The sequence below is a fragment of the Varanus komodoensis genome, unplaced genomic scaffold (assembly GCF_004798865.1).
Source record: "Varanus komodoensis strain SLA01 unplaced genomic scaffold, ASM479886v1 scaffold1, whole genome shotgun sequence".
In the NCBI taxonomy this organism is placed as follows: domain Eukaryota; kingdom Metazoa; phylum Chordata; class Lepidosauria; order Squamata; family Varanidae; genus Varanus; species Varanus komodoensis.
In genome coordinates this window covers 120,263,850-120,289,585 of record NW_025335268.1, presented here as the reverse complement: position 1 = coordinate 120,289,585, position 25,736 = coordinate 120,263,850, and the positions used below count along the sequence as shown (strand labels likewise).

The following is a 25,736-nucleotide window of genomic DNA, read 5'->3' as shown; positions in this document are numbered from 1 at the left end:
TCCAGCTTAGATTGCTTTCACTGTTGGGGCTCAGTCTGGCTGATATCCAGGGGAGAGGAGTTTCCTCCCTTTGTTTCTTTAGAATTGTTTCCCTCCTGCTTGGCCTTAGCAGCCAACACTAAAAGGATCTTTGCGAGCAGGAAATTCTATAGTAGACAGAATCTCAAGAGCAATCCTTTCTCCCCTGTGCTTCCTTTGTTCTTCTCCTGTCTCCAGGTAACTGTTCCTCTGTGTTGTGGGAAGGAGGGAAGGATACTGTAAAGGGAAGCAAACTACCCAAAGCCCTGAACGCATGATATTTTGGATGCCATACTCAGTGGTTGACAGAACACACTATCCTTGACCTGTAAAACCTGATTCATGCATACATCTTAAAGAGTTTTCTTTATCCTTTGATAAATGTCCCCTTTGTTCTTGTACAATTATGCCTTTCCTGTATCACACCCCTCCACTTTGTGCAGAAGAAAACACTCCTGAATTTGTCTTTCCTGAATGTTGGCCTGTACCACTCTGTGATTAGACTCAGGGCTTCTCTACATGAGGCCTTTATTGTGCATTCACACCAAATACACACACACACTCAAAAAATTTGCAGGGCCTCAAAAAATTTCTTATCCTCTAGGGCATTTCCCATGTGTTCCCATCATTTTGATGCAGTTTTCAGAGCAAGGAACGTAAACCATTCAAATTCAAACTGGATTTAAAAAAAAAAAACACACACACACAACTGAAATGCTGTAAATCTTCTATTTGGCTGCTGTACTACAGCACCAAAAATACAGCTTGCTGTCAAAACTCATGAGTCCCTTTTTAAAAGGGGGTTTGTCAGAGCAAGGCATGGTTTTTGATCAGGACAATGGCTGTGAAAAAGCAAAATGTGCATCACCCAGCAGATTCATTCACCAGGGGTTAAACAAAGAGATAAGGCTCTCTGTGAGAGAAATGTATTCAGCAGGTTGACAGCAGGTCCTCCTTGGACATTGCCCCAATGGGGTTCCCACTGGGAGTGGTCCTTGGCACTTGCACAAGTCTGAATAGAAGATAAAGTGTCTTTGAAGATCACAAAGATAAAAAAGTGTGCATGTTTGGAAAATGCTGATAGAAAGGGGAGTGGCCAACCAGGGAAAACCCCTTCAGTGTGCCACTTGGCTACTTTGGAAATGCTGTCGCTGGCAGTTGACAGGGAGCTGCCAGTGACCCGGAGGGAAGGGGTGGATGAGCCTGATCATCTGGGGTGTACACAATGGGATTTTCATGGAACAACCAACACACTGTGGCTTGTTGCTGGGGTGGGTTAGCATGATGTGCGAATTCACCCAATGAGACAAAAACGAGGAAAAAATCCTAAATGTATGCCATGCTATAGAAATCCTAAATTCCATACCAAAACTATGGAAAGTTGCTGAGCAGGAGCCTAAAAACATGCTTCAGATAAACTCTGTTTACCCAAAATATACACAAAAGCTGAAATGCAGGCATAAATCTACTTTCTTGTCTTGACAGTAGTCAACTTAAAAACCCGATACAAGCACATTTAAAGCCGCTTCTCATTCTTTTATGCCTGCACACCAACCTTGGGAGAAAGATTCAGTAGTGTTTCAAGTGCAGCATATGACCTCTGCTAATGCATCCTTCTTCTATAAGCACAGCCTCTGCAACCAGGCCAGAAGAGGCTGACTTGCCTTCACTGTCTCTGCTTTTCCCACAGCTTGTTCCCCTGGGTGGTATGGTCCTGACTGTGCCCTGGAGTGCCGCTGCCAGAATGGAGGCACCTGTAACCGATTCAGTGGCTGTATTTGCCCATCTGGCTGGCATGGGCAGCACTGTGAAAAGTCAGGTAAAAGCGCCATGGAATGTACATTATATGGGAAATGTCAAGCACTTGACACGGTTCTGGAGAACTTCCAGAGGAAGTCCACAAAGGGGTGTGGTCTTGCTCACCTGCTTACGATGACCAACCCATAGAGTTGGAGGGAGGCAGGGGATAAAGACCACAGCATTTGCTGCACTGTTAAAAATCCTTTCTTATTAGTATTGCAATGACTTTTCCTCTATTATGATGTCTTTTGCCAAGACCGGATACCCCAGATCATCAACTTGACCTCGTACTTGGAGTACAACCTTGGCTCCCAGCCTGTAGTGGCCTGCACTGCAACAGGGAACCCACCCCCTGTGCATGACAGCATTGAACTGCGCAAGGCCGATGGAACAGTGATCATGGTAAAGTACCCCCAGACTCCATCCAGTCCCAGTGCCCTAAGTGTGGCCCTCTCCCTGCTTCTTGAGCCCCCTCCTGCCGATGCCCAACGACAGCTCGATGTTTCTGACAGCTGTTAAGCCAGACATCCTTAGTCACCCTCCTCCTTCTGTACGCTTCCCCAGATGCTCTTGCTGGTGCTCCTTCTTCTCATCATTGCCACCACTTGCTTGGCAGTGGCATCACAGAATCATATAGTTGGAAGGGGCCCAACAGGCCACTGGGTCCAGCCTCCTGATCAAGGCAGGATTCATGTATCCCATCCAAATTCCAACCAGGCCGGACCCTGCTTAGCTTCTAAGATTAGGCAGGATCAGGCACCTCAACCTACATGGAACCTAACTCCTGTTCTTCCTTCTCGCTACCTCTGTTGGTTGGCCAGAGGGAGAAGCAGGTGAACAAGTTGGTTGCCAGACCTCCTCATGTACTGCATCCTCTTCTCTCCATCCATCTTTCTCACTCTATCAGGACTTGTTTTCTGTTCATTACATCAAAAGGTGTTCAGTCAAGTGTACTGCGAGCTAGCAACTGCCTCTGTTCATAGAAAGAATAAATACATTTCAAACAACATAGTACATCAGATGTTCCCAACCTTTCTGGATCTCAAGGGTCAATGCAACACAATCAGGGCCCCCCACACACACGAGTGCTTGTGCACACACCCAGTACCTACCTGTGATACTGGCCATTTGTCCTTTGCTGTTGGTGGCACAGAAAGAAGGAGCATCTCTGGGTGGGATGTGTGGAGAGTGCAGGGAGGAAGATTTGGCAGCAGTTGCAGAAAAGGCCTCGGAGGGCTGCCTGCGTCCCCTGGGCCACTGGTAGTGTATCCTTGCTTTACATTAATTACACTCATGCTGAAGCAGCCATGCTAATGTATCACATCTGAGTGTCCTGGCCCTGCTATAAACCAGGGGTGGGCAGACTCCTGGCTTCTGCAATTCACTTTGTTCTGTACCAGAATCTCAAGTCCCACTGCATGCCTGGGCTAAGCAGTGGCCTGGGAGTAGAATGAAGGCACAGGGAACCCCTGAGCATATATTCAGTCCAGGCCATTGTTCTGAGCATCAGGAATGAACTCACTAGCAGTCCTTTCATACAAAGACCTCTTCCTGATTCCCACTTCCCAAATCCTTTGATGTTCAGCAGCCAAATATAAGGCATCCCCAAAATATTTGTACTGTTGCTTGGTTAAATGACTGCCAGTCAGATGCTCCTGGCTACAGTAGATTTTTCATAAGATAGCAACCCAACTATTCCCAAACAAATACATTAAATAAAAGCAAGAATTAATAATCGAGAGGGCATTACACTGGAAACATCCTCTGTTCCTCCACTCATCGCACTTTGCCATGGGTGCTTTTTGTCCCCTAAATCAGAAAAAGGAGACCAACTAAAGTTAGACCCACATGGAAATGACCAGGGCCCAGAAGACAGACTCCTGGCAACTGCCCCGAAGCAAGTCCTGTTCATTAGAACAGTTAAAGTGGCTTTTACATCCATGGCCCTGGCCAGCAACATCATGGGATGCATACAAGTTACCACTACCACAGTCTCCCATATCTTTGCTAATGACCTTATGAGATATCAGGGTGAAATCTAGGGAAGGCAACCAATGCCTGGGAGCTTCTACGGCACTCTCTCCCTATCCGGTGCTTTCCAGATACTTTGGTGTTGACAAGGATGGGGCTAGGACCAGCCGGCCGTGCTTCCCAGTGGAACTGTAGTTCATAAGCAGGAAACATAGGATATGACTGTGCTCTTCTCTCACATCCAGCATAGGAAAGCCATCATGGAAAAGGACACAACTACCTTTGAATTTCAAATGCCCGCACTGGTCCTCTCTGACACCAGCTTCTGGGAATGTCGTGTCTCGACCACAGGGGGGCAAGATAGTGGCAAGTTCAAGGTCAATGTGAAAGGTGAGAAGGCTGTGCTGGTGAGAATTTGGGGCTCAAGCCATTCATATTTTGCTTCCAGGAAGTGGGAAATCAGTAGAGGGAGGGAGGCAAGACACTAAATGTTGCTGCATGGAGTTTACTCAATTTTGCTTAACTGGGTTTTTGTTCTGTTTTGTTTTTGATTTGATTTGTTTCTGATCCAACTTTGCTCATACTTGGCTAAGACATTCTACAATGCTTTTCCAGGCAATGGGAGGCTATCATGGGAAGGATAGTATCCTTGTCATGTGGTTACTAATTTTGAAGGGAAGATACCTAGAAATAGAGCATTAACCTGGGACAGGATGTGAGCTGAGTATGTGTCAAATTCTATTCAAGGAAATAGCTCATGAGAATTACCTGCTGATGATCTGTTCTGAATGTTCAGATCAGCTTTCTCCCAAGCACAAAGGTGAAATTCACACATCTGCTGTCTGCTTGTTTGGCTGGTTCATGATGGAATGATTCTTCAGCACTGACATTATTCTTTTTGCCAGTGCCTCCTGTGCCACTAAGCCCGCCCAGACTTCTGGCTAAGCAGAGTCGACAACTTGTCATAGCCCCTGTGGGAGATTTCTCAGGTGATGGGCCCATCATCTCCATCAAAGTTCTGTACAAACCCCAAACAGGCACTTCTCCCTGGTCATCCATTGTAGGTAAGGGGCTTGCTATTTGTGTCCTCTATGCTATCTGCAGGGTTCTCTCCATTCTGAGTCGGCTGTAGCTTCAGTTCTTTTCAACCATAGAGAGGAGCGCCCAGTAAATTCCACCTCAATGGGAAGCAACACAAGGCTTCTTTAGGCAGATCCTTCAGCAGCAAGGCAAGGGGCTTGGGAGATCTGGGTGATGTATCCTAGACCCACTTGAGAGAGACTGATACGTTCCTGAGACACACTAGATAAGAGAAGAAGAAGAAAGGCTGGGCAGATCACAGACTTGTGGATCCCAATGAGGTCCCACACAGGGACTTTCTGCAGAAGGGAATGTGTAGAGCAAGTCCTGTAACAAGAGATCCTTCTACTAACAGATGCTAATCTGATCAACAGTTGACAATGCCCAGAACATCACCCTGATGAACTTGCGACCTGCCACGGCTTATCTTGTTAAGGTGCAGCTTACACGCCCTGGAGAGGGAGGGGAAGGGGTCCCTGGCCCCCAGGCTATCATGCTAACAGAGTGCCAAGGTCAGTATCTAATTCTCAGTCAGCCAAATCTGTTAAGGAATGGGTGGGTGGGGGGAGGTGATGTGGGTCCTATGTTGGAGTATGCTACAGTTTTTTCTTTGGAACAGCTGCATCCAGGATATGGAAAAGGAAATGGGCCTGTTTATCATGGCTTGGACTCAAGCAGCAGGATACGTGTGTTGTCCCTCCATCCTTCCAGTCTGAGAAAATATACCCAGCACTTTGAATTTCCTTTCCCCACTCCGCAGCACCTCTCACCTCTCTCTCTCTCTCTCTCTCTCTCTCTCTCTCTCTCTCTCTCTCTCATCAATTTTTAAGACAACACGCAACTGAAATCACTACATACAACTGTTGCAAATTAACAGTTGGGGTGTTTCCAGATGGATGCTTGGTCCTAGTGCTACCTCTCAGAGGGTCTTGTGCAAAAGACCTGCATTAGAATGTTTATGTTTTCACTCTCACACACAGAGAGATGCACACAGACATGAAACACATACACCACAGAGAGAGAGAGAGAGAGAGAGAGAGAGAGAGAGAGAGAGAGAGAGAAGCCTGTGTTAAGGGTCTAGTCCATGCTGAGTAAGGATAGGCTCAAAATGGTTTGCTCCCAGGTGCAATTGGCACCAGAGTCTGGCTGAGGGGTTCCTATTTCTGCATTTCACACAGAGCCAACAGCCAAGCCTGTGATTGAAGGCTCCTTTGTTGAGGAGACCAACAATCTCCGTGTGACCTGGAAGCTGCCCAGTGGTGATACTCTGGGTTCTGGATTCCTTGTCCGGCTCTATGACACAGCCAAAGAGCTTGTGTATCAGGAGAACATCACCTCCATGACTGTGCAGTCTGCGTACATCCCAAACTCCAAGTTCCAAAAGGACTACAGCTTGAGTGTGCTGGTCTACCACTGTACCAGCCTGGGACCACCATCTGACCTCCACAAGATCAAGATCAACAGCAAAGGTAGGCCATAGGTCTGAAAAAATCTAGTTTGCTTCCCATTGCTTAGTAACATAGGAATTTAAGATGCAGTCTTACACCACTAGCAACTCTTGGCAGTGTCACTACCTGGGGTGGGCATTACTGATGTAACTGGGAGGGCAAGGAGTGATGGAACAGAGCCAATTCCAAAAAGTCCAATCTCTGTTTTGCCAGTCTCTTGCAAGGGCCAGCCAAGGTTACCCTTCCTGCCCTCAAGCTTTGAAGATGCCAGCCATGACATGGCCAAGATCCAGTCTGGAGGCCATGGGGAGCCCACTGGGGTGGGGGGGGGTGAGAGATTAAAGTGGTAAAAAGGGCAGTAGAGGCAGGGAGCCAGGAAGGGGGCTGATGGATTGAAGACACAGAGAAGGTTTCCCTTTTTTCTCTCTCAGAATATGAGAATGTCGCTGTGGCTTCCTGAGTATGGCAGGCTGGTGCAGAACTGGGCCTGTTTTCCCCAGATCTGGCAGTTTAATGGCTGGAGGATGTTTGTGTTGTGGTCAAAGTGGACCAAGAAGCAAGGGAGGAAATTAAGGATCCAGTCTAGGATGGAAGATTTCTGGAGGCCTGCTCCATCACTATGGTAATAGGCTGGGTTTATTTACCGAACCGAGCAGCTGGAAGGTCAGGGTGACGTTGCTTGAAAGCTTGGAGGTGAAGCCTGCCTATGGGGAGGAGAGCCTGGTCTTTCACTGGGTTTCCAGCATACCCAGAGGACCAGTCTACCAGACTATGTGAGTGCAACCGAGAGCCCTTCTCTGAAGGGCACCTCTAGACCACAGCCAAATCTTTTGCTGAATGCTGACTTTGCACGTAGCTCAAGTGAGGGAGCTCCTCTGCTGCTTATGAAACCTTGACCCAGAACTGGATCATCTATGAATGATTTAGCACTGAGTTCCCCATGAGCATGCTGTGCTGAACAGGTAAGAGGTGGCCCCTTCTGGCCACACTCCGCTCCTGAGATGGATGGCCCTCCATGCCAGTTTGGGTGGCCTAACTATCCGAGGCCAATTGAGCTTCTTCCATGTTGAGTACTGTTGAATTTATTACTTAGAGGTGTTCAGTCATAATCCTACTGATGGTAACTTGATAGGCAGATGATAGGCAAGCACATAATGTCTGAACCTGAGAACCCTTTGTATTGAGCAGGATTACTATCCATCACAACAACTCATCATCCATAGGATAAAACTAACTTGTCTTGCAATGTGCTTAACCCAGCTTACATTCCCTAGTGGGTGAGCAACCCAACACATGAAGGGATCTGCTTCTCAAGGATAGGAACAGCTGCCATCAAAGGATCAAAAAGCAACATTGCTATGAATGTGTGGCCACCACAAGCCAGCTCTCCCCGTGGTAACTTTTGTGACCCTTCCTGCTTAAAATACAAAAGGATTTTAAGGATTGTGAGGCCCCAGTTTCATGGTCTGTGTTCATAATGAAAATCAAGCTTTTGCCCTTCTGTTCTAAAGGAGGTGTCCCTCCTTGAGCTTGCCATAGGACACCTGCATTACATTTGGACAGGTGTACCACACCAGTCAAACTGTCTGCCTGATGGCATCTCTGCAGTAGGTTGCTGGGTACTTGGAGCTGGAAACAAGAGAGCCTTGAGGCTCGCCTCCCACCAGTCTCACCAGGCAAACAGGAGGATGTTTACTACACATCTCATGCTGCTTCACGGCACCAAACTACAGTCAACTCAAACTAAGCTTGTCTTTCCTTGCTGATTCTGCTGAACCCATTTATTGGGGCCTGGTTCCCTAGACAGTACCTAGGGACAATGGGAATCATGTCCATCCATTCCTGCCTGTCACTAATCAGATTAAAAGATGAGGCATTAGGCTGTGAAGTTACACTGATTTAACACCAGCTTCTATCTGAGTTGCTGGAGAGCTAACACTACCTTAATGACCCATCCATCTTTGATTAAGCTCAAGTCAAAGCCTTGTGAAATCATGGCCCTCCACAACTGTGATGCTACAGTCCTGATGCTACCTGAGCTTGACCGAACTCTTTCACCTTGACCTTCAGAGCACTGGGCAGAAATCACACCCATCACAGGCCTTCATGATCTATATTTTAATTGCACAGTCAGATTCCCCAGGTCTGCCCTAGTTCTATGCCAGCTGCTAGGTGCCAGCCAAAGTGAAATGCCCATCTGACCCAATTGTGTGAGGGAGGAGCACTGGGCAAAACCCATCACGGCTGAGATGACCCACAAGAAAGCCCTGACTCACTCCATAGCTGCTGCCATACCATCCTCTGGGTGGGAGAGAGCAGGCAGCACTTCAAGCCCTGCACCAAGCTCAGCCTATCCCACCCATGCATAGTGAAGGTCTTCTGTACACCACCTTCTTCTATGCTCTAGCATAGGAGAAGGAGAAAGGGCAGGGCTTTTCTTGTTAGTTTCTTTCTAATGTGCTTGAATTCAGTGGTCATGATGTCTGATCTAAAGTTGCAGTTGATTCAAATCCCCTGACCTTGTCCAGGTGCGTGCAAACATCACCACCCGGGGGAAAGGAGAGCACTTGAGCACCCCACTGCTGGCAGCCTGAAAGGGAGGAGGGCAGCCGTGATAGTTCTTGGATAGATGGAAGCACACCCAGGGAAGAGAGAGGCCTCAAGGAGGCAGGATGGTATCTCAGTGGGCAGGTGTACAGAGAATGCTTCCCTCCCCGCTGCGGCTCTGACTGCTGTGTGTCGAGTCCTGCAGCCAGCCTGGAACAACACTCAGGAACTGAGCTTGGGAAAGCACGGTGGCCAATGGGCTCACCACGCAATACAGGATGAGCTCCTTGGAACAGGCCTTGCTCTGGGGAACCAGATATGGTCTTAAGGGTATGGAGGCCCCATAGCCTCTTTGGCCCCCAATGAGGCAAATGAAAGTAAAAGCGACATCTGTGAGGGACCTGTCAACTGTGCACCAGGCTGCCTTCATTGTATGCCTGGGTGGTACCTATGGGCAATTGACCTTCAAGCAACACTCAGGCTGCTGTAGGCCTGGGAGAAACACAGGGCCGCAAGCATGTTCCAAGTATCTACGATCGATATGACTTGTAGTTCACATTATTTGTCACAGCTACCTGCATTCTCCACTAGCACATGAGTTGAGCGTACTAACAGGCTATGGGCCTTCTTGCTCTAGGCAGTGTAGGGTAGACACATGCTGAGCCAGCCAGTGTAGAGCACGTTCATCTAAGAACATCTAAGGCCACTGCAGACCTGTTATAGAACAAGATACAGAATCTCACCTCCTGTGTTACTCATGGCAGCCACACTCCTTTGACTGATGCAGAGTCATGTTTTGTTGCAAAGGTGATGAGAAGGACCCAAGCCTAGCTTCTGTCTGGAGAACCTGGTGTTGTTCCTGATCCTGAATTTGCCCTGGGTGGCTGCATAATGCACAAGGGAGTTCTGTTCACTGATTGCACTATCCCTTTCCTCTTTGCATAAAATGAAATCCCGATGATGCCTTTCCTTCAACTCCTTTACGTTTCGCATTTGCAACCTTACTTCCTGAATGCTTGCTGTAAGAAAGCCTCCCATTTGATGACATCTAGACCATCTGTTTATCTGCTTAATAAAAATAGCCTGCCCTTGTTGAACACACACATCCAGATATGTTCAAAGGACTGGCAAATCATGGAATACACTTTAAGGAATTATATTAGTCACCATCCTCCCAGTGACCCTGCCATGAGCAGTTACTGCATTCTACCTAATCAGAACATGGGTCTGTCTAGCCTAGTATTATGGACACTGTCTCTAGGGCTTAAGGAAGAAAGATTTCCTAGTCCTGTCTGGAGAAGCTAGGGAATGAATCTGGACGTTGTGCATACATTACTGAAGAGTACAAAATCTCAGGTTCAGGCACCAAATCTGGCCCTCCTGGGGTCCCATTCCAGGTTTCAGTGGTTCCCCAAATGTCTGACCCAACTGTTTTCTGGTTTCCCAGATTTCTGCTTTTTTCCCCCATTCTAAATGACTCTCCTAAAGTTAACAGCTGTAAAACTTTCAAGCTAAATTATGCTAATATTTTGCCTCATCCTTTTTTGGTTTTGGACCCCCCCATACACACACACGTTTCCTTTCTGCCCTGTCCATAGGAAAGTGGCCCTCAAGAACTTCTTCAAAAGTTCTTTCTTGGCTTTCGGTCTGAAAAAGGTTCAGTCTTATATTACTGAGTCTAAGTGCCCCCTTCTTTGCAGCAATTTCTACTTCCTTTTCAGTTGGACTTCTATAAACTCCTGAGCAAGCACTGGCATTATGTGCTGCCACAGGAAGCTAAGGGGTACCTTGGGGAAACAGATGCATAACTACCTGCAGTTTCCCAGCAGGGTGGCAACATTATGCTCTAACCCACTTCCTACAAAATAGAATGCTCCATGCCTCAGAGGTCCCCAGGTATTCTGTCCACCTTGGTACGGCATGAATCCTGACTGACAGGGCCCGTGGACAGGAGCTGCAGAGCTAACAGCTGTACCCCTTGCCCCACAGGCCCCTCTTCCCCACGGTCTCTCTCAGTGGAGCCCCTCGCTGACAACACCATCAGGCTCACCTGGCTGGCCCCTGAATACCCCAATGGTGGCATCAGCAAGTACACTGTGGCGGTACAGCCGCTGGGGGGTGCCAGTGGGCCACAGTGGGTAGACACGGACAATGGTTGGGATACCACCAAGATCATCACGGGGCTCAACGCCAGCACATCCTACCAGTTCCGGGTGCGAGCCAACTCTTATGTACCAGGCGAGTGGAGCATGCCTGTGAGAGCTGAGATCCTGGGCAATGGTGAGTGGTGGACAAGGACCACATTTGCTTGGCTGATAATCCAGTGGGTGGAGTCTAATTGGGATAGAAGTCAAGGGCGGGGGAAGGCTGGCATGAAGAAGCCATTGCGACTCCTACTGCCCATGGCCAGGCTGCAGGAAAAAACTGCCTCTAGGCAACCTGGAGACCCAGTGGACCCAGGAAGCAGGACGGTCAAAGCGCCCACCGGAGGCAGGGGATCCATGCCTGTGAAGGGAGGGGCGATCTGGCAGTGTAGACAGGGACAAACAATGACAAAAGCAAGCGGCCATCACCCTTATGTCCACCTCAGCCTGAGCCAGGGGTTCTCTCAGACCTGACAGGACACTCCTAGGCCTTTAGACATAAGGGTTTGAATCGGTACCTTTTATTTCGAGCTCTAGCCCTGAAACTTTAAGCAGCAGTAAACAGAAACATAGAAACAGAGTCAGAAGCCCCCTCCCCCTGGGCCATCTAGTGTGACCCCCAGCTCCAGCCAGCTCTGCTCATGACATGCCTACCATGTGCATGTCTAGCCTATCCTTGAACACCCTCAACCTCCTCCCGTGGAAGCCCATTCCAAGCAGAATGTTCTGACTGAGTGCTAAGTCTTAGCTGAAAGGATGCACACTCAACACTTGAAATACGATTATTTACAGAGGGGAAGTGGGTGAGGGGAAGGCATTTGAGACATTGAGACTGTTTGGAAACAATACTTCAGGCAAAAAAATAATAATTACCTAGAACTGCCTTTTAATAATTATCTCGAACATTACCTAAGCATGAGTCCTCAAATAAGACAAGGCCTAAACTATGACCCTGGGAGTCGCAAGCCAAGAACAAGGCAAAAGACAAAACACATAAAATCATACCAAAGTCCAGCATGATCCCCCCTTACTTTATACCCAAAGCCTGTGATAAATGCAAGGTGAGCCTCCTTCGACAATCCCAGCTGAGCTTGGGGAGTGGGGTGTGGTGTAAAGTTCTGCTTCAGTCTAATTTGGCAAGAACCCTGCTCTGGCCTTGAAGGATCTGGAAACTAGCAAAGCACATGACTGCTCACACAGGCCCATCTTCACTAAATGGAATTTGTGCAGGCAGTCAGATCCCCAAGAGATCGCTTGACAGGATTTCCTGACAATGTCTACATTGCTCTGTGCAGTGGGCTAGCTGGTTCCACCATCATCTCAAGGATAGGCACTATGACAAAAGACCCTGTTCTCTCTCTCCTGCAGGAGCCCCAAGCCAAGTGCCCACACTGAAAAGCAGGAACTTGGCTCCATCCAGCATGGACCAACAGTTGCTGTTGGCCATTGTGGGTTCTGTCTCTGTTACCTGCCTGACCATCTTGTTTGCCCTCCTGGCCCTCTTCCTCATCAAGAAGAATTTCTTCCACCGGCGCCGCACATTCACCTACCAGTCAGGCTCCGTGAGTGATGTTGTCCCCACCGATCTTGGATCCCCACCCTCCAAATGCCCACCCTTCAGCATGCTAATGCTATCAGGCGGTGCATTTGTTGGGACTGCTGCCAACCACTCTCCACAAATGCTTTTCCAGGGGGAAGAGACCATCTTGCAGTTCAACTCGGGCACACTGACCCTGACGCGCCGGCCCAAACCACAGCCTGAGCCACTCAGCTATCCTATCCTGGAATGGGAAGACATCAAGTTTGAAGACATGATAGGGGAAGGAAACTTTGGGCAAGTCATCCGGGCCATGATCAAGAAAGATGGTCTGAGAATGAATGCAGCCATCAAGATGCTGAAAGGTGAGATGTCCCACATAGGTAAGGGATCAAAGAGGTTCCCATGCTGGGCAGAAGCAGACCATCACTGCCTCCTCTGTCGTCCAGCTTGGGGAATAAATCAGGAGAAGTGAAACTTGGGGCCCAATTTCAGTGGTAGCAGGGGCCAAAGGCAGAAGGGGAACAGTCAGAGTAGGAAAACATTTCAACTTTTAGAAAGGGAAAAAACTGCACTAAAGCTGGAATACCACTCAAAGATGGAAGAGGTTGGGGCCAGAGGAAGGGGACCTGGCTAAGAGGGTGCATCTATATCATAAGCTTAAACTGGTTAGACCAGTGTCGTAGCAGTTCATTCTTCCCAGGTTAACTCCATACTTTAACAAAACTGTTGGTAATGAAACTTCAGGATTTTTCCCAGGATTCTTTTGAGGGAAGCCTTGACATAACGGATATAAACCTACTATGTTTGTAGTGTAGACACACCCTTTGAGTGAGACTCCTTTGCTCTCATACACTGATACATTCAAAAAGCCCTTTCAGAGCAATTGATTCTCACACAGTTCTACATCTTACAATGTAGATGTTGTGCATAGATTCTTGTGTGGGACTGGTAAATCTTGAATGCACTACCTGACTGCAGCCAGCGCCCCCAAAGCCTTTCTGTGTGTGTAGTAGCCCAGGGAGTCATCTGTTCCAGTTGCCAGGGTTGAAGCAGGATATGCTGTGCCCAAGATCATAGAGGAAGTCAGACATTAGGGAGTCTTGGGTTAGGTTGGATCAGTATCGTCTACTCCAGAGCTAAACAGTGTGTGACCCTCCAGTTGTTTGGGCCTACAACTTCCATCAGCTGTAGCCAGCATAGCCAGTGGTCATGAATTATGGGGATTGTAGGCCAAATCATCCAGAGGGCCACAAATGGCCCACCCTTGGTATACTCTGACAATGTCTTTCCGAAAGAGTTTTTTTCCCAGTCCTAAATCTTTTACATGTGAAGTCTATGTTCTATCTCTGAGCTGCTCTCTTTCTCAAAACAATTCAAGGCTACTTCACACATTATGCCTGTTTTATACACATACAATATATACAGGCAATGCATTTTGTGTGTACCTGTAAAACTACAGCATGTTCATGCAGCAAAATACACAGGTGGCATACATGAAGCTACCCACTAAAAAGCTAGGATTGGTTGCATCTCCTCATCACATGCACAATAGTGCTCAGCATGGGGACTCCACCCCCAAATATGCAGAAGCAGTACATTTCCCATGTCTCCATTCAGGGAAGGTTTCCTCCTGGGCTCCTCATCCTGGCCCCCCTCTCTAACTTGTCATGTGTTTTAGAATTTGCCTCTGAAAATGACCACCGAGACTTTGCTGGAGAGCTGGAAGTTCTTTGCAAGCTGGGCCATCATCCCAATATCATCAATTTGCTGGGAGCCTGCGAGAACAAGGGTGAGCCATTTTACTAATGGTGTGTGATCATTCACTCATCAGTCAGGGTTCTGTATCTGTCTTCCCAAGTTTCCTGTGTATGACTGTGCAAAGCTTGCTAACTCCTTACTAACTTCCTGCTCCTCCATGTTCCTTTCCCGCATCTAGCTTGCTAAGCGCTGCAGAGCTGTCTCAGTGCTGGCACCACCTAGTGGCTGAGTGAGGTAAAGCAGGCCATGTTTCCTGTAATCCTCTTGCATGTTTCAACTGTCATTCTCTGCCTCAGGATACATACTTGGGTATCCCATGAGTTATCTCCATTTTCTATCCAATCATTCTCAAGATCCTCTTTCCTTTCTCAACCCAGAATTTTCTAATATAGTCAAGTTGCTGATATGTGTGGCTGGGCACAGCCTAACCATCTCTGCCCTAATTTTCCAGGATACCTGTACATCGCGATTGAATATGCCCCTTATGGAAACTTGTTAGATTTTCTGCGCAAGAGCCGAGTCCTGGAGACAGATCCTGCCTTTGCCAGAGAGCATGGAACAGCTTCAACCCTCACATCCCAGCAGCTCTTGCAGTTTGCTTCTGACGTGGCCAAAGGCATGCAGTATTTGAGCGAGAAACAGGTCTGTCCATCCATCCATCCAGCCATGCTTTGCTACTGGCTAGGCTCATCTGTACCAGCTCTTCAGAGGGAATCAGCATGGAAAGACAGGGAAGGGAAGTGTGTCTACTGCTTCCATTTACAATTTATTTCACCTACAGAAAATGGCAGATCCACCATTATTAGGGGGAATGGAGCACCTGTAGCCCTCCAGATATTACCATCTTTCCCAGTCTTATCTGGGCCTCATGGGAGATGGAGCCTAACAAACAATTTCAAATGTGAAATTGTTAAACTTCTAACAAAAATGTTTGTAACTTCCCTTAAGATCTGCCTCCGTACTAGAGGACTGGAGAATGACCAATGTAACACCAAATTTTAAAAAGGAATCCAGGGGAATCTGCAAAATTACAGACTACGTTGATATCTGTCCTGATACATTGATGGAAAGCCTGATTAAACTATTAAGGGCAAGCCCTGTTGAAAAATAATCAACATGGCTTCTACAAAGGTAATATGGACAGGGGTTATTTGGGAGATGCTGCTACTTAGTTCCAAAGGGATTTTGACAAAAACCCCTCACCAAAAGTTCCTAGTCACAGAATAAGAAAAGATGTCCTTTTACAGATCAGTAACTGGTTAAAGAACAGAAAGCAGACAGTAGGAATAAAATGGTAAATTCTTCCAGTGTAGGGATGGAAACAGGGAGCTCCCACAGGGATCCATACTGGGACCAATGCTTTTTAACTAGTTCATAAATTACCTGGAATTAGTACTGAGTAGTGAGGTGTCTAGGTTTGCTGATGACACCAAATTAGTTAGGGTGTTTAAAACAAAGAGGGTTGCAAAAAACTCCAAAAGCATCTCTTCAAACTGTGTGACTAGGCATCAAAATGGCAAATGTGTTCCAGTATAAACAAGTATAAAATACAGACTTCAGAGCAAACCACTCCAACTTAATATATATGCTTAATGGGATCTTGGGGTTGTGGTGGACGGCTCAATGAACATGTCAACTCAGGGTGCAGCAACTATGAAAAAAATCCTTGCTAGGCATAATTAGGAAAACTATAGAAAATAAAACTGTCAAGATCCCACTTGCTTTATATAAATCATACACCCTGTATGCAACTGCACATGAACACTGCATACATTTCTGGTTATCACACCTAAAATGGATATCACAGAGCTGGAAAAAAGGCAGAATGATAGGTTTTCCTCACATTCTGAATGATATTATTTGGGTGGACTTTGTATTATGGTCCCTGTGCTACTTCTTGCTTTAGTATTACAGCCACTCCATTTCTTCTGAGTTTGTCATTTTGAAAGTAAAACACTTTGAAAATTTCCCAATCCAGTCCATTTTTGTTCACACCACACGCTGCAATGTTTTACCATTCCATTTCTTGCTTTATAGTTTCTAGTTTACCTTGATTCACACTTCTCATGTTCCACGTTCTAACGGTATCTGTTTTGCCAAATCAGGCTCAGCAGGAGCATGGCGACCACTAGACCTCCCTTTGGCTTTGACCTAGTTGTATCATTAAAAACAGCACTATTTGTACTCGTCCTTCGCGCAACACCAGTAGCTGGTTAAGTGACTTCCTACCCAGGATTCTCACCTTTTGGCACTATCTCGTTTCCTTTTGGATTGTTTCATGATAGAGTTTACAAAATAAATATTGAAGTGCTTATCTTTGCCTTCTTCTGTGCAGTACTAACCAGAGTTGCCTGGAGTTTCACCACCGTTTTCTGTGAAAGATCCTCCACCTTCACCTACCGCAGCTGCCCAGTAGCTGCCCTTCAGGAATTTCTCCACCCAAATCACCATTAGAGATAACCATTCTCTTCTGTTGATGTGACCACTATTCCTGAAGAAGGTGGATGCATCTTATCTGGTGTCTCAGCTTTGAGCATTCTGCCTTGGGTGACCCTGCTAGGAAGCGAGACCAGGGAGAGAGTCTGGCCTCCTAGTGAAATTGCTCTCGGCTTCTCTGACACTCTCAAACCACCCCGCCACACACCCATTTGTGCACAACAGCAAAAGCTGCTCTCTTGGCTACTGTGTTGGTTGAGTCCCTGAGTTCTCTGCCACTAGTGAGCTCACTGCTGTCTTTCCACTCTAGTTCATTCACAGAGACCTGGCTGCGAGGAATATCTTGGTGGGGGAAAACTTAACTTCCAAGATTGCTGACTTTGGCTTGTCCCGTGGAGAGGAAGTCTATGTAAAGAAGACAATGGTGAGTCTGGGTAGAGGCTCACAGCAAAGTGGGATTAGGATGGTCATAAAATCCCTTGTTACTCGTGTGCTTTCTCTGTTCTGAGAAGAACAATAACCCCATCACTTTCATTTCACTTGCCCCACAGTAGCCTGCCCTTCCCCCAACAATGCCTTTTTTTTTTTTTTTTTTTTTGGCAGGGACGCTTGCCAGTTCGTTGGATGGCCATTGAGTCCTTGAATTACAGTGTCTACACAACCAAGAGTGATGTGTGAGTGATTAAGTCTGGAGGGTGATTGGCAGGGTCTATCACAGAACAAGAAAGCATTTTTGCAAGGCTTCCTGTGATATAAATTACCTAATTAATCAATCTGTTACACTGAAATATATTTGAATATTGCACCACCCTATTGGTATTCTTGAGTTATTGTGTGATGACTCACAATCAGCAAACAGAAGCTATTGCCTTTAATATTGCATTTTTCATTCCGAAAGCAAGCCTGCACCAAAATAAGAAACAAGCCAGTACCAAAATAAGCTCAACAAATCAACATGTACCCTGTGCTGAAGAACCGTAGACCACATCCTAACTTATCTTTCTCTTGCAGGTGGTCTTTTGGGGTCCTTTTGTGGGAAATTGTCAGCCTGGGTAAGTTCCTGCCTAGTGGGAATAGTCTGGACTCTGTTGCCTTCACAGACTTTCATGACCCTGAAATCCCATTTAGGCCCCCACACTCCTCTATCCAACGTGTTCTCCTTTTTCCACCTTCACTGTCTTCTGTCTTTGACACTGGATGGTTTTACATTTAGTTTAGTCAGGAAGATGGAAGCAATATTGAGTGTGTCCATCCCATCACAGGACAGCAAGGATTTAAAAAAACCCCCACTTTTATCTTGTGATGAGAGAGCCCTAGTTGTGGAGCAGATCATTACCCCAGTGGAACAGCTGATCGTGAAAACATCATGTAGGTGGAAAGCTTTTGCAACGCATACCCCACTTCGCCCCAGTCTTGCTGCCAGTCCCCTTCCAATCTAGCTTCACTTTCACCACACCTGGGGATGGGAAGTAGATATTGCACGGATGGAGATGGGCAGGTGTGGAAGAGAACTGCTACCCTATTCTGGCTGTGTTCCAGCAACATCCAGAAGCTTACATTAAGTGTGCCTTGTACCAGATGCTAATGAAAATGATGTCTTGTCTCATGCCATTTCCGTCTTCTAGGAGGGACACCGTACTGTGGCATGACATGTGCCGAACTCTATGAAAAACTGCCCCAAGGATACCGCATGGAGAAGCCCCTCAACTGTGATGATGAAGTGTAAGTGGAAGCCCCGTTGTCCTCCACAACACACACATGCAATAACCGTCCAGTCATCTCCCATTGCCGGTAAAGGGTAGCCGTCCTCCACATCCCGACTCCTCGCCCTGCCGGAAGCGTGAAAGAGATGCGCATTTCACGGATCTCTTGCAGTTCCCCTGCTTTCGTGCCTCCACTTTACTCTGACTCCTGATATCCTCCTGCAGGTATGAGTTAATGCGGCAGTGCTGGCGGGACCGGCCATATGAACGTCCACCCTTTGCTCAGATCTCAGTGCAGCTTATCCGCATGCTGGAAGCAAGGAAGGTATTGCTAATGTGGGATGCTCCTACTGTACTCTGAACGCACAAGCATAACTGTGTCACTTAGAACGCACGTGATTTAGAAGTACTAGAGCGGGATGTTTAACCTTAGGCCAATGGGCCAAAAATGGTCTACCCACTGGCCCAATCTGGTTCTCTCGGATATCGGGATGGCACGGTTCTTTCCCCAGGTGCCAATCCCTTTCCTGGCTGCTCACTGTTTGGTGGTTTTATTGCTTTTGCATGTTTCTTCCTTTTTCTAAAAGATTGCTGAAATGCCTTGCTGGAATTTTTGGCTCTGCCCTGTTTTGCCTGTAGTTCCATCCACCACTGGGATGCACGCCTAAGACTGGATTCAATTCCCAGGGTGAAAGAGCACACCCCGATTTTACAGCCAGATGTCACAGCCTGTGTTTTCACTAGGGAACCCCAGACATATTCATCGTGCCCTTCAGTTGTGAAGGGCACATTGCTTCTTGTAGGGGCTCAGCTTCTAGGCAGGGTGCAAGAATCCCTTAAAGATTATGAGGAGCTGAGCCCAGAATCAGGCAACTGTAGCAAGACTTTGGAAGGAAGTGTGTTCTATGCAGGATTTATGTATAAAGTTAAAATACCTTATCTTTTCTCATCAGAACTAGAGGAAAAGGTACTCACAAAAGAGGGAAGACAGGAAAAGAGCTGACTATTGATCAGGCTTCCAACTTGTCTCTTGTTCTCCATTGACAGGCCTATGTGAACATGGCTTTGTTTGAGAATTTCACCTATGCTGGAATTGATGCCACAGCTGAGGAGGCATGAAGGACCTGAGCAAGGACCGGCTCTACCTCTGGGCACACACAGGACACATGGAATAGGAGCCTCCTGCACACACGCCCCATGGCCACGTCACCACTTGCATGCAGACTGTGATGGGTGCTGGTCTAAAGGAAACTGCATGGACCCAGATTTCATGCCCGCCACTTCTTCCCTGACCACACAGGCTCAAAAGTGCATTCCATGACTCTGCCATTACTAAAAGCAGACAGCAGTTTGCAGAGATGTGCTCGGCTATAAACAACGCCAGAGGCTTAGCTTGTATTCCTGCTCAGTAGAACTATATAGCCCAAATGGCCATTTCCACACACTGAGCACACAGTGCGCGGGGAGTGCTCAAGCTGCCTTCCAGCCTGCTTCCAAGAGCAGGTGGCAGGCGCATGGATGGAAGGAATGGTCTTGGCATGAGGAGAGAAGCAGTGCATGGTGAAATCAAGGGGGCAGGAACAGGAGACCTTCTTTCTGTGCATGGATGTGCACACCCTGCAGCCTCGATCCTCTGCCCCATGAGAAGGATCAGGGCAGATCTTGGCCAGAGGTGACCTAAGGGGGAAAAGGCTACTAGCTCTTCCTTTTGCACACACACCCTTTCTGTGGGAGGGAGCAGGAATGTGGGCTGGGTAGCAATTCACAGAGCCCAGCTGCTGGGCAGGAGGAGCGTATGAGTTCACACTGATGCTTTTCATGGGACTTGCTGCTGGAAAACTGGGGAGGGGCTTGAGTGGAAATAGGAAGGCCAAGGAAGGGAGTGATGCTGTTTTCACCCTTGCAAGTTCTTGCTCTGCTGCAGCAGGATTTTGCTCGGAAGTGAATCTGCCCCATAGGACACACTCTGTGGAACACTCAGGCAGGTATAGAGAGGTGCAAAAGGTGCAGCGCATGCCTGTGGATGCCTCTGGCAATTTTATACTCCCTCTGTGTTGGATTTATACAAAATAAAGGATGTGTAAAAATTGAAGTTGTGAAATGGGAAGAGACGGCAACGCTTATCCAAAGTTATAGCCATGCATGAACAGGGCAGAGTGCCTCTCTGCCCCCAACTCCAAGGGGTGAGATGGGTCACCCACCTCAGGCAGTGGACCTGGAAGGGTAGCCCATCACATATCCCCACTGCCATGGAGCCCACTGCCTCTACGGCTGCCACAGCCACCATCAAATGCCGCGGCAGGAAACAGGTGAGCACCATCTCCGGAACAACAAGCTAGTGTCTTGTTCAAAAGCACAGCTCTTTGGAGGAGCCAGTCAACCTCCACCTGGATGCCTCATCCTGATGACCCAGCTCCCGTGCAGACAAGCCCTGTGCCCTGCTCTCTGTCCATAGAGTGCACATGCCTGATGCCGTAGAGCCGTTGTGTGCACAGGTGCTCGTGATGTGTATCCCGATGCCACGGCTTCAGGGCTAGCTTACACATGATGCGAGGAGCATGGCTCCTGAGCAGAACCCCCCTCATGCACTGCTCCCTCTGAGAGCTGGAACTTCTGAGCAGGGCAAATCTTTGTGCTGAAATAGTTTCAAAAATAAGCTCTAGTGTCTGTCCTCCTCAGAAGGAAACCCCAAGAGTTTCTTTCTGGATGTAGCACCGTTAGGCCCAGAGCCTCTAACCACCGCAGTTACAACAGACAGTTGAACATAAGGGGCTGCTTCTTCCTACACTGCTTGAGCAGGCACATGGGCTTTCCTCCAAATACTGTCAATCTTGAACAGAATTGCTTACATATTTCTCCCCACTCCTTGGACAGACAGACAGGCTTTGTAAGACCAAGAATTCTGTGCATCCTTTGCCCTGTAGGGAGTACTGGCTCCAAACTAGCCTTTTGTCTTATGGGGAATTCTGGTCACAGTGGGAACATTTTTATTTATTATTATTTAATATGTATTTATCACAAACATTTTGCCAGGGCTCTGTATCTGCTGCATTAACAAGTTGCCAGAGTAGCCACATAGGCATAGCCAAAAAGGAGAAAATGCATCTTCTACAAAAAGGACACCAATATATATATAATTTGCACATGCTGATCTATATATGGACAGACATTTAGAAATAACTACTGTAATTTAAATGGAATTGCAATAATCTCATCGTACTGGTGAAGACTGTAACCATAGAAACTGCCCATTTTAGTCTGCTGTCCAAGTGCTAAGTATTCACAGGCAATTTCAAAATTAACAGGGCTATTCCAATTTCAAGTATAAGCTGATGGAATCTGACTTAGTAGTAACTGATGAAGGAAGAGATCTTGGGGTCGTGATGGTCAGCTTGATGGAAATGTCATCCTGGGGTATGAGAGCTGTGAAAAGGGCAAAAGCCATAATAAGTATAATTAGGAAAGGAATTGGAAATAAAGCTGCTAAGATCATATTTCCTTTATTCCGATTTATGGTGCAACCACAAATATGGTGTATTGTTCTGGTCAATGCAGCTAAAAAAGGATAAGTGCAGAAAGGGGAAAATGGAAAGAAGTCATTGGAACAAATCTGCAGGTAAAGGTTACAACATCTGGGATTGTTTAACTTAGAAGAAAAAAACAGAATAAGGGGACACATGATAAAAGCATATAGAATTATGCGTGGTGTGGAGAAAATTGGGAAGGAGACCTTTTCTTTCCTCATAATTCTAGAACCCAAGGACATCCCAGGAAGCTGATTGGTGGGAGGTTCAAGACAGGTAACATGAAGCACTTCACAATGTGATAGTTAAACTTTGGAATTCATGTTCACAAGATGTAGTATAGCCACCCATCTAGAAGACTAAAAGGGGATTTGACAAATTCATTGTTACATTCAGCTATCAATGGCTTCTAGTACTGATGGCCATAATGTTCCTCCAGTATCAGCAGGAGTACGCCTATGTACCCCAGTTCCTGGGGAATATAAGTGGAAGAGTGCTGTTGCATGCGTGTCCTGCTTTGGAGGTGCTGTGGGCCACTAATCAGAAAGTTAACCTTAGATGGAACCCAGTCTGATCCAGCATGGCCTTTCTTATGTTCTTATATTGCAGGGATTTAGGATTCACTTTAGCAACCAATAACTAACATGTCAACAGCAAATGGTGCTGCAACCAGGATTTGGAACAAATAACAGGAGGTTTCCCCAGTCATATCCTGGGTAGCAACTGCTAAAGGACTGTCCTGAAGGTTACCCCAAGGGGACATCCTAGTGTTTATCCATACTTTCAACCCTGGAGTGGGGAGAAGCCATAAGGAAAGAGGAGCTGAAGCAGAAAAATGACAGCTACTTCCTGCTCTTCACTTTAAAATACCCCTTCCCAAAGCTTGTTTTCTTTAAAAATAAATTTTCTGTCTGGAGCAACAAAAGAGGAAAAAAACAGCTTTCTTGCAGAAAATCCAAGAAATCAAAGGAAATTCAAATCTAGATGAGGAATGCTGAGAGACCAATGGGGAAACATACTGTCTGAACAGGATAAAATAAAGAGAAGGGGAAAACAATATATAGAAGAACTATACAGAAGAAATAAAAGGATGGCATACTCCTTTGAAGAGAAATCCTATGGGGAAGAACCTGCACAAGTAGGAAGTGAAAGGAAAGTTTCACTGAAAGAACTTGGAATGAATAAGTCACCCAGAATAGATAGTGTATCAATAGAACTGTTCCAAATCCTAACAAGAATATGCCAACAAATACAGAAAGCATACACCGGCCCAATGATTGGAAACATTCAAAGTACATTTCAGTCTCCAAAAAGGAGATGTCAAGGGGTACAGCAATTTCAGGACCATTGCATTAACTTCCTACTCAAGCAAAGTGATGCTCAAGGTGTTGTAACAAAGAATTCTACCCTATATGGAGGAAAAAAATGGCTGCTGTTCAAGAGGAATTCTGAAAATGTGGAGGCACTTGAGATCATATTGCAAATATACATTGGCTACTGAAGTGCACCATATAATTTCAGAAGAACGGTCTATGCTTTAAAGAATACAGCAAAGCCTTTGACTGTGTGGACCAGGAAAAGCCATGGATGGTCCTGAAAGAAATGGGTGTACCTCAGCACTTGATTGTCCTGATGTGTAAGCTGTATCGTGGACAAAAAGCTACTGTTAGGACAGAATATGGAGTAACAGAATGGTTTCCTGTAGGCAAAGACATCAGACAAGAGTGTATTCTATTTCCCTGTCTGTTCAATGTCTGTAGAATGTGTCATTAGGAAAACTGGATTAGGATCAAAGAAAGAAGTGAAAACTGATGGAAGATACATCAATACTTTAAAAATGCAGATGATAGCATTTACTGCCAGAGAGCAGCAATGAACTGAAACAACTCCTGATGAAAGTAAAAGAAGAATGTGCAAAAGCAGGACTTCTTTACATTTAAACATTTAAAAAAATCACAAGAACAGTATACAACTAGATGGTCAGCAGTGAAGAAATTATGAAAGATTTTGCATATCTTGACTCAATCATCAATTCAAATGAAGAATTCAGTCAAGAAATTCAAACAGACTGAGACTTGGAAAAAGAGCAGCAAAGAAGCTAAAAAAGTTCATCAAGTGTAAGGATCTATTGCTGGAGACCAAGGCCAAGTTTATCCACACTATTGTATTCCAGATCACTGGAACGGTGTGAAAGAAAGCTAACAGAAAGAAAATTGATGCATTCAAAGCATGGTGCTAGAGGATACTTTTACAAATACCTTGGCCTGAAAGACAAACAGTTGACTACAAGAGCAAGCCAAAACTTTTCCTGGAGCCAAAGTGGTAAATTGAGGCTGCTGTACTTCGGGCCCATCATGAGAAGGCAAGACTCATAGGTGAAACCAATAATGCTAGGAAAAGAAAGAAAAAGAAAGGGAAGACTAAATATGAGATGCATCGATTCCATAAAGGAAACTGCCCTTTTGTGTTTACAACAGCTGAGCAAGGTGGTCAAGGGCAGGACATTTTGGAGGCAATCTTCAAAGGGCAGCCAGAAGTCAGAGATGAATTGACAGCACAGAACAACATGTGCACACAACAAACAGAAGAATCCCTTTTGCTGTATTGAATATTTCTCCCATGCGCACGTGCACACACACACCACTTTTGAAAACACACTTTCTTTTTCTCCATTTCAAATGAACAAACATTTACCATCTGTTAGGGTCTCTGGGGCCCAGAAAGCAGCCCATTGCAAACAAGATGTGGTCCAGCATTTGGGGTGTCAAGTGGGCCATCTCTGCAATAAGGATCCCTTCCTGATACAGCAGCAGGGATAACAGAAACATCACTGAGTGTCTCAGCCTCTGTGGTGCTAAAAAGCAAAGCAAAGCAAAGCCTTTGGGTGATTTCATCGTAAGATCTGTACAAAACAACAAACAAACAAGCAAACAAACAAAACCCTGCCTCACAGTTCCTTGTACCTGGGGAACTTAGAGTAAAAGGTGCCCCTGTATTTCTTTCTCTCCATTACCATACTATTTGCTTCCCAAGTTTGACTTATACTGTGTTATCTGTGCCTCATACCTGGCAGTAGCAAGTGCCCTTCCCCCCCTCTATTGCTGTATTATTTGCAGTTGGCCTTCCAAGTCTAGTGTGTTATCTTTGACTCCAAAGTAGTAAAAAATCTATCCCTTCTTTAGTCTTCACCCTAGCGATAGTTGTCCTAGCAGTCCTCCCTATAGCAACCAGTGGACTTTACTCTGAGGTTTGAGACTCTAATCAAGTGTGTGCCCTACATATTTTACTTTAGTCAGGAAGAGTAAACACTTCTCTTAGCCTGGCCCTCTGCCCAGATAAAGCAGCCTTACCAACCTGGTCCTCATGTTATCAGCTGCAGCAGGATGAATAAGGGTGGATTTACTCAGCCCTTGCCTACCTCCTGCAGTTTTTCAGGGGGTCTTGTTCTTTGCAGAGGGCCTAGTTCCAGTTCCAGATTTTGGAGGGCAGTTGGTCCCCTCCCTCAGAAAATCTACTTTCTCATTGCCCTTGTTACCAACTGCTATTGCGCCTGCTTCTTTTTTCCATCATTGCTTTCTCTTGCTTGTTTGACTAGCAGAATTTGTGGGGAAACAGGGTTAGGGATAGGGTTCTCTTGCTTCGCTTTCTCACCCCTCTCGTCTGGGCCAGAGAGGTGGGGCAGCAGTGGGGAGAGAAGCAAGCTGCAGTGGAGAGCAGGAGAAACTCCTGGGAGTTCTTCTCAGTGGGCCTCTGAATGGATGTAGGCC

General features: G+C 46.4%; 1 protein-coding gene across 3 annotated transcripts in view; it reads left to right on the top strand.

Annotated features, from left to right (window-relative positions):
- Positions 1-20,537, top strand: part of TIE1 (tyrosine kinase with immunoglobulin like and EGF like domains 1) — a 35,621-nt gene extending 15,084 nt beyond the window's left edge. The window contains exons 7-23 of one of the 3 annotated variants that reach the window (XM_044442979.1): positions 1,709-1,837; positions 2,075-2,220; positions 4,035-4,179; positions 4,695-4,853; positions 5,244-5,381; positions 6,048-6,338; positions 10,854-11,144; positions 12,377-12,570; positions 12,700-12,910; positions 14,227-14,337; positions 14,758-14,948; positions 17,053-17,166; positions 17,346-17,416; positions 17,754-17,794; positions 18,368-18,464; positions 18,671-18,770; positions 19,493-20,537. In XM_044442979.1, coding sequence (XP_044298914.1) covers positions 1,709-1,837; positions 2,075-2,220; positions 4,035-4,179; positions 4,695-4,853; positions 5,244-5,381; positions 6,048-6,338; positions 10,854-11,144; positions 12,377-12,570; positions 12,700-12,910; positions 14,227-14,337; positions 14,758-14,948; positions 17,053-17,166; positions 17,346-17,416; positions 17,754-17,794; positions 18,368-18,464; positions 18,671-18,770; positions 19,493-19,564 — 2,501 coding nt within the window. In that variant the 3' untranslated portion in view covers positions 19,565-20,537. Of the gene's footprint in view, positions 1-1,708; positions 1,838-2,074; positions 2,221-4,034; positions 4,180-4,694; positions 4,854-5,243; positions 5,382-6,047; positions 6,339-10,853; positions 11,145-12,376; positions 12,911-14,226; positions 14,338-14,757; positions 14,949-17,052; positions 17,167-17,345; positions 17,417-17,753; positions 17,795-18,367; positions 18,465-18,670; positions 18,771-19,492 lie in introns of all 3 variants that reach the window. The other 2 variants (XM_044442969.1, XM_044442990.1) reach the window with 2 other exon arrangements.
- The last annotated feature ends 5,199 nt before the right edge of the window (positions 20,538-25,736 follow it).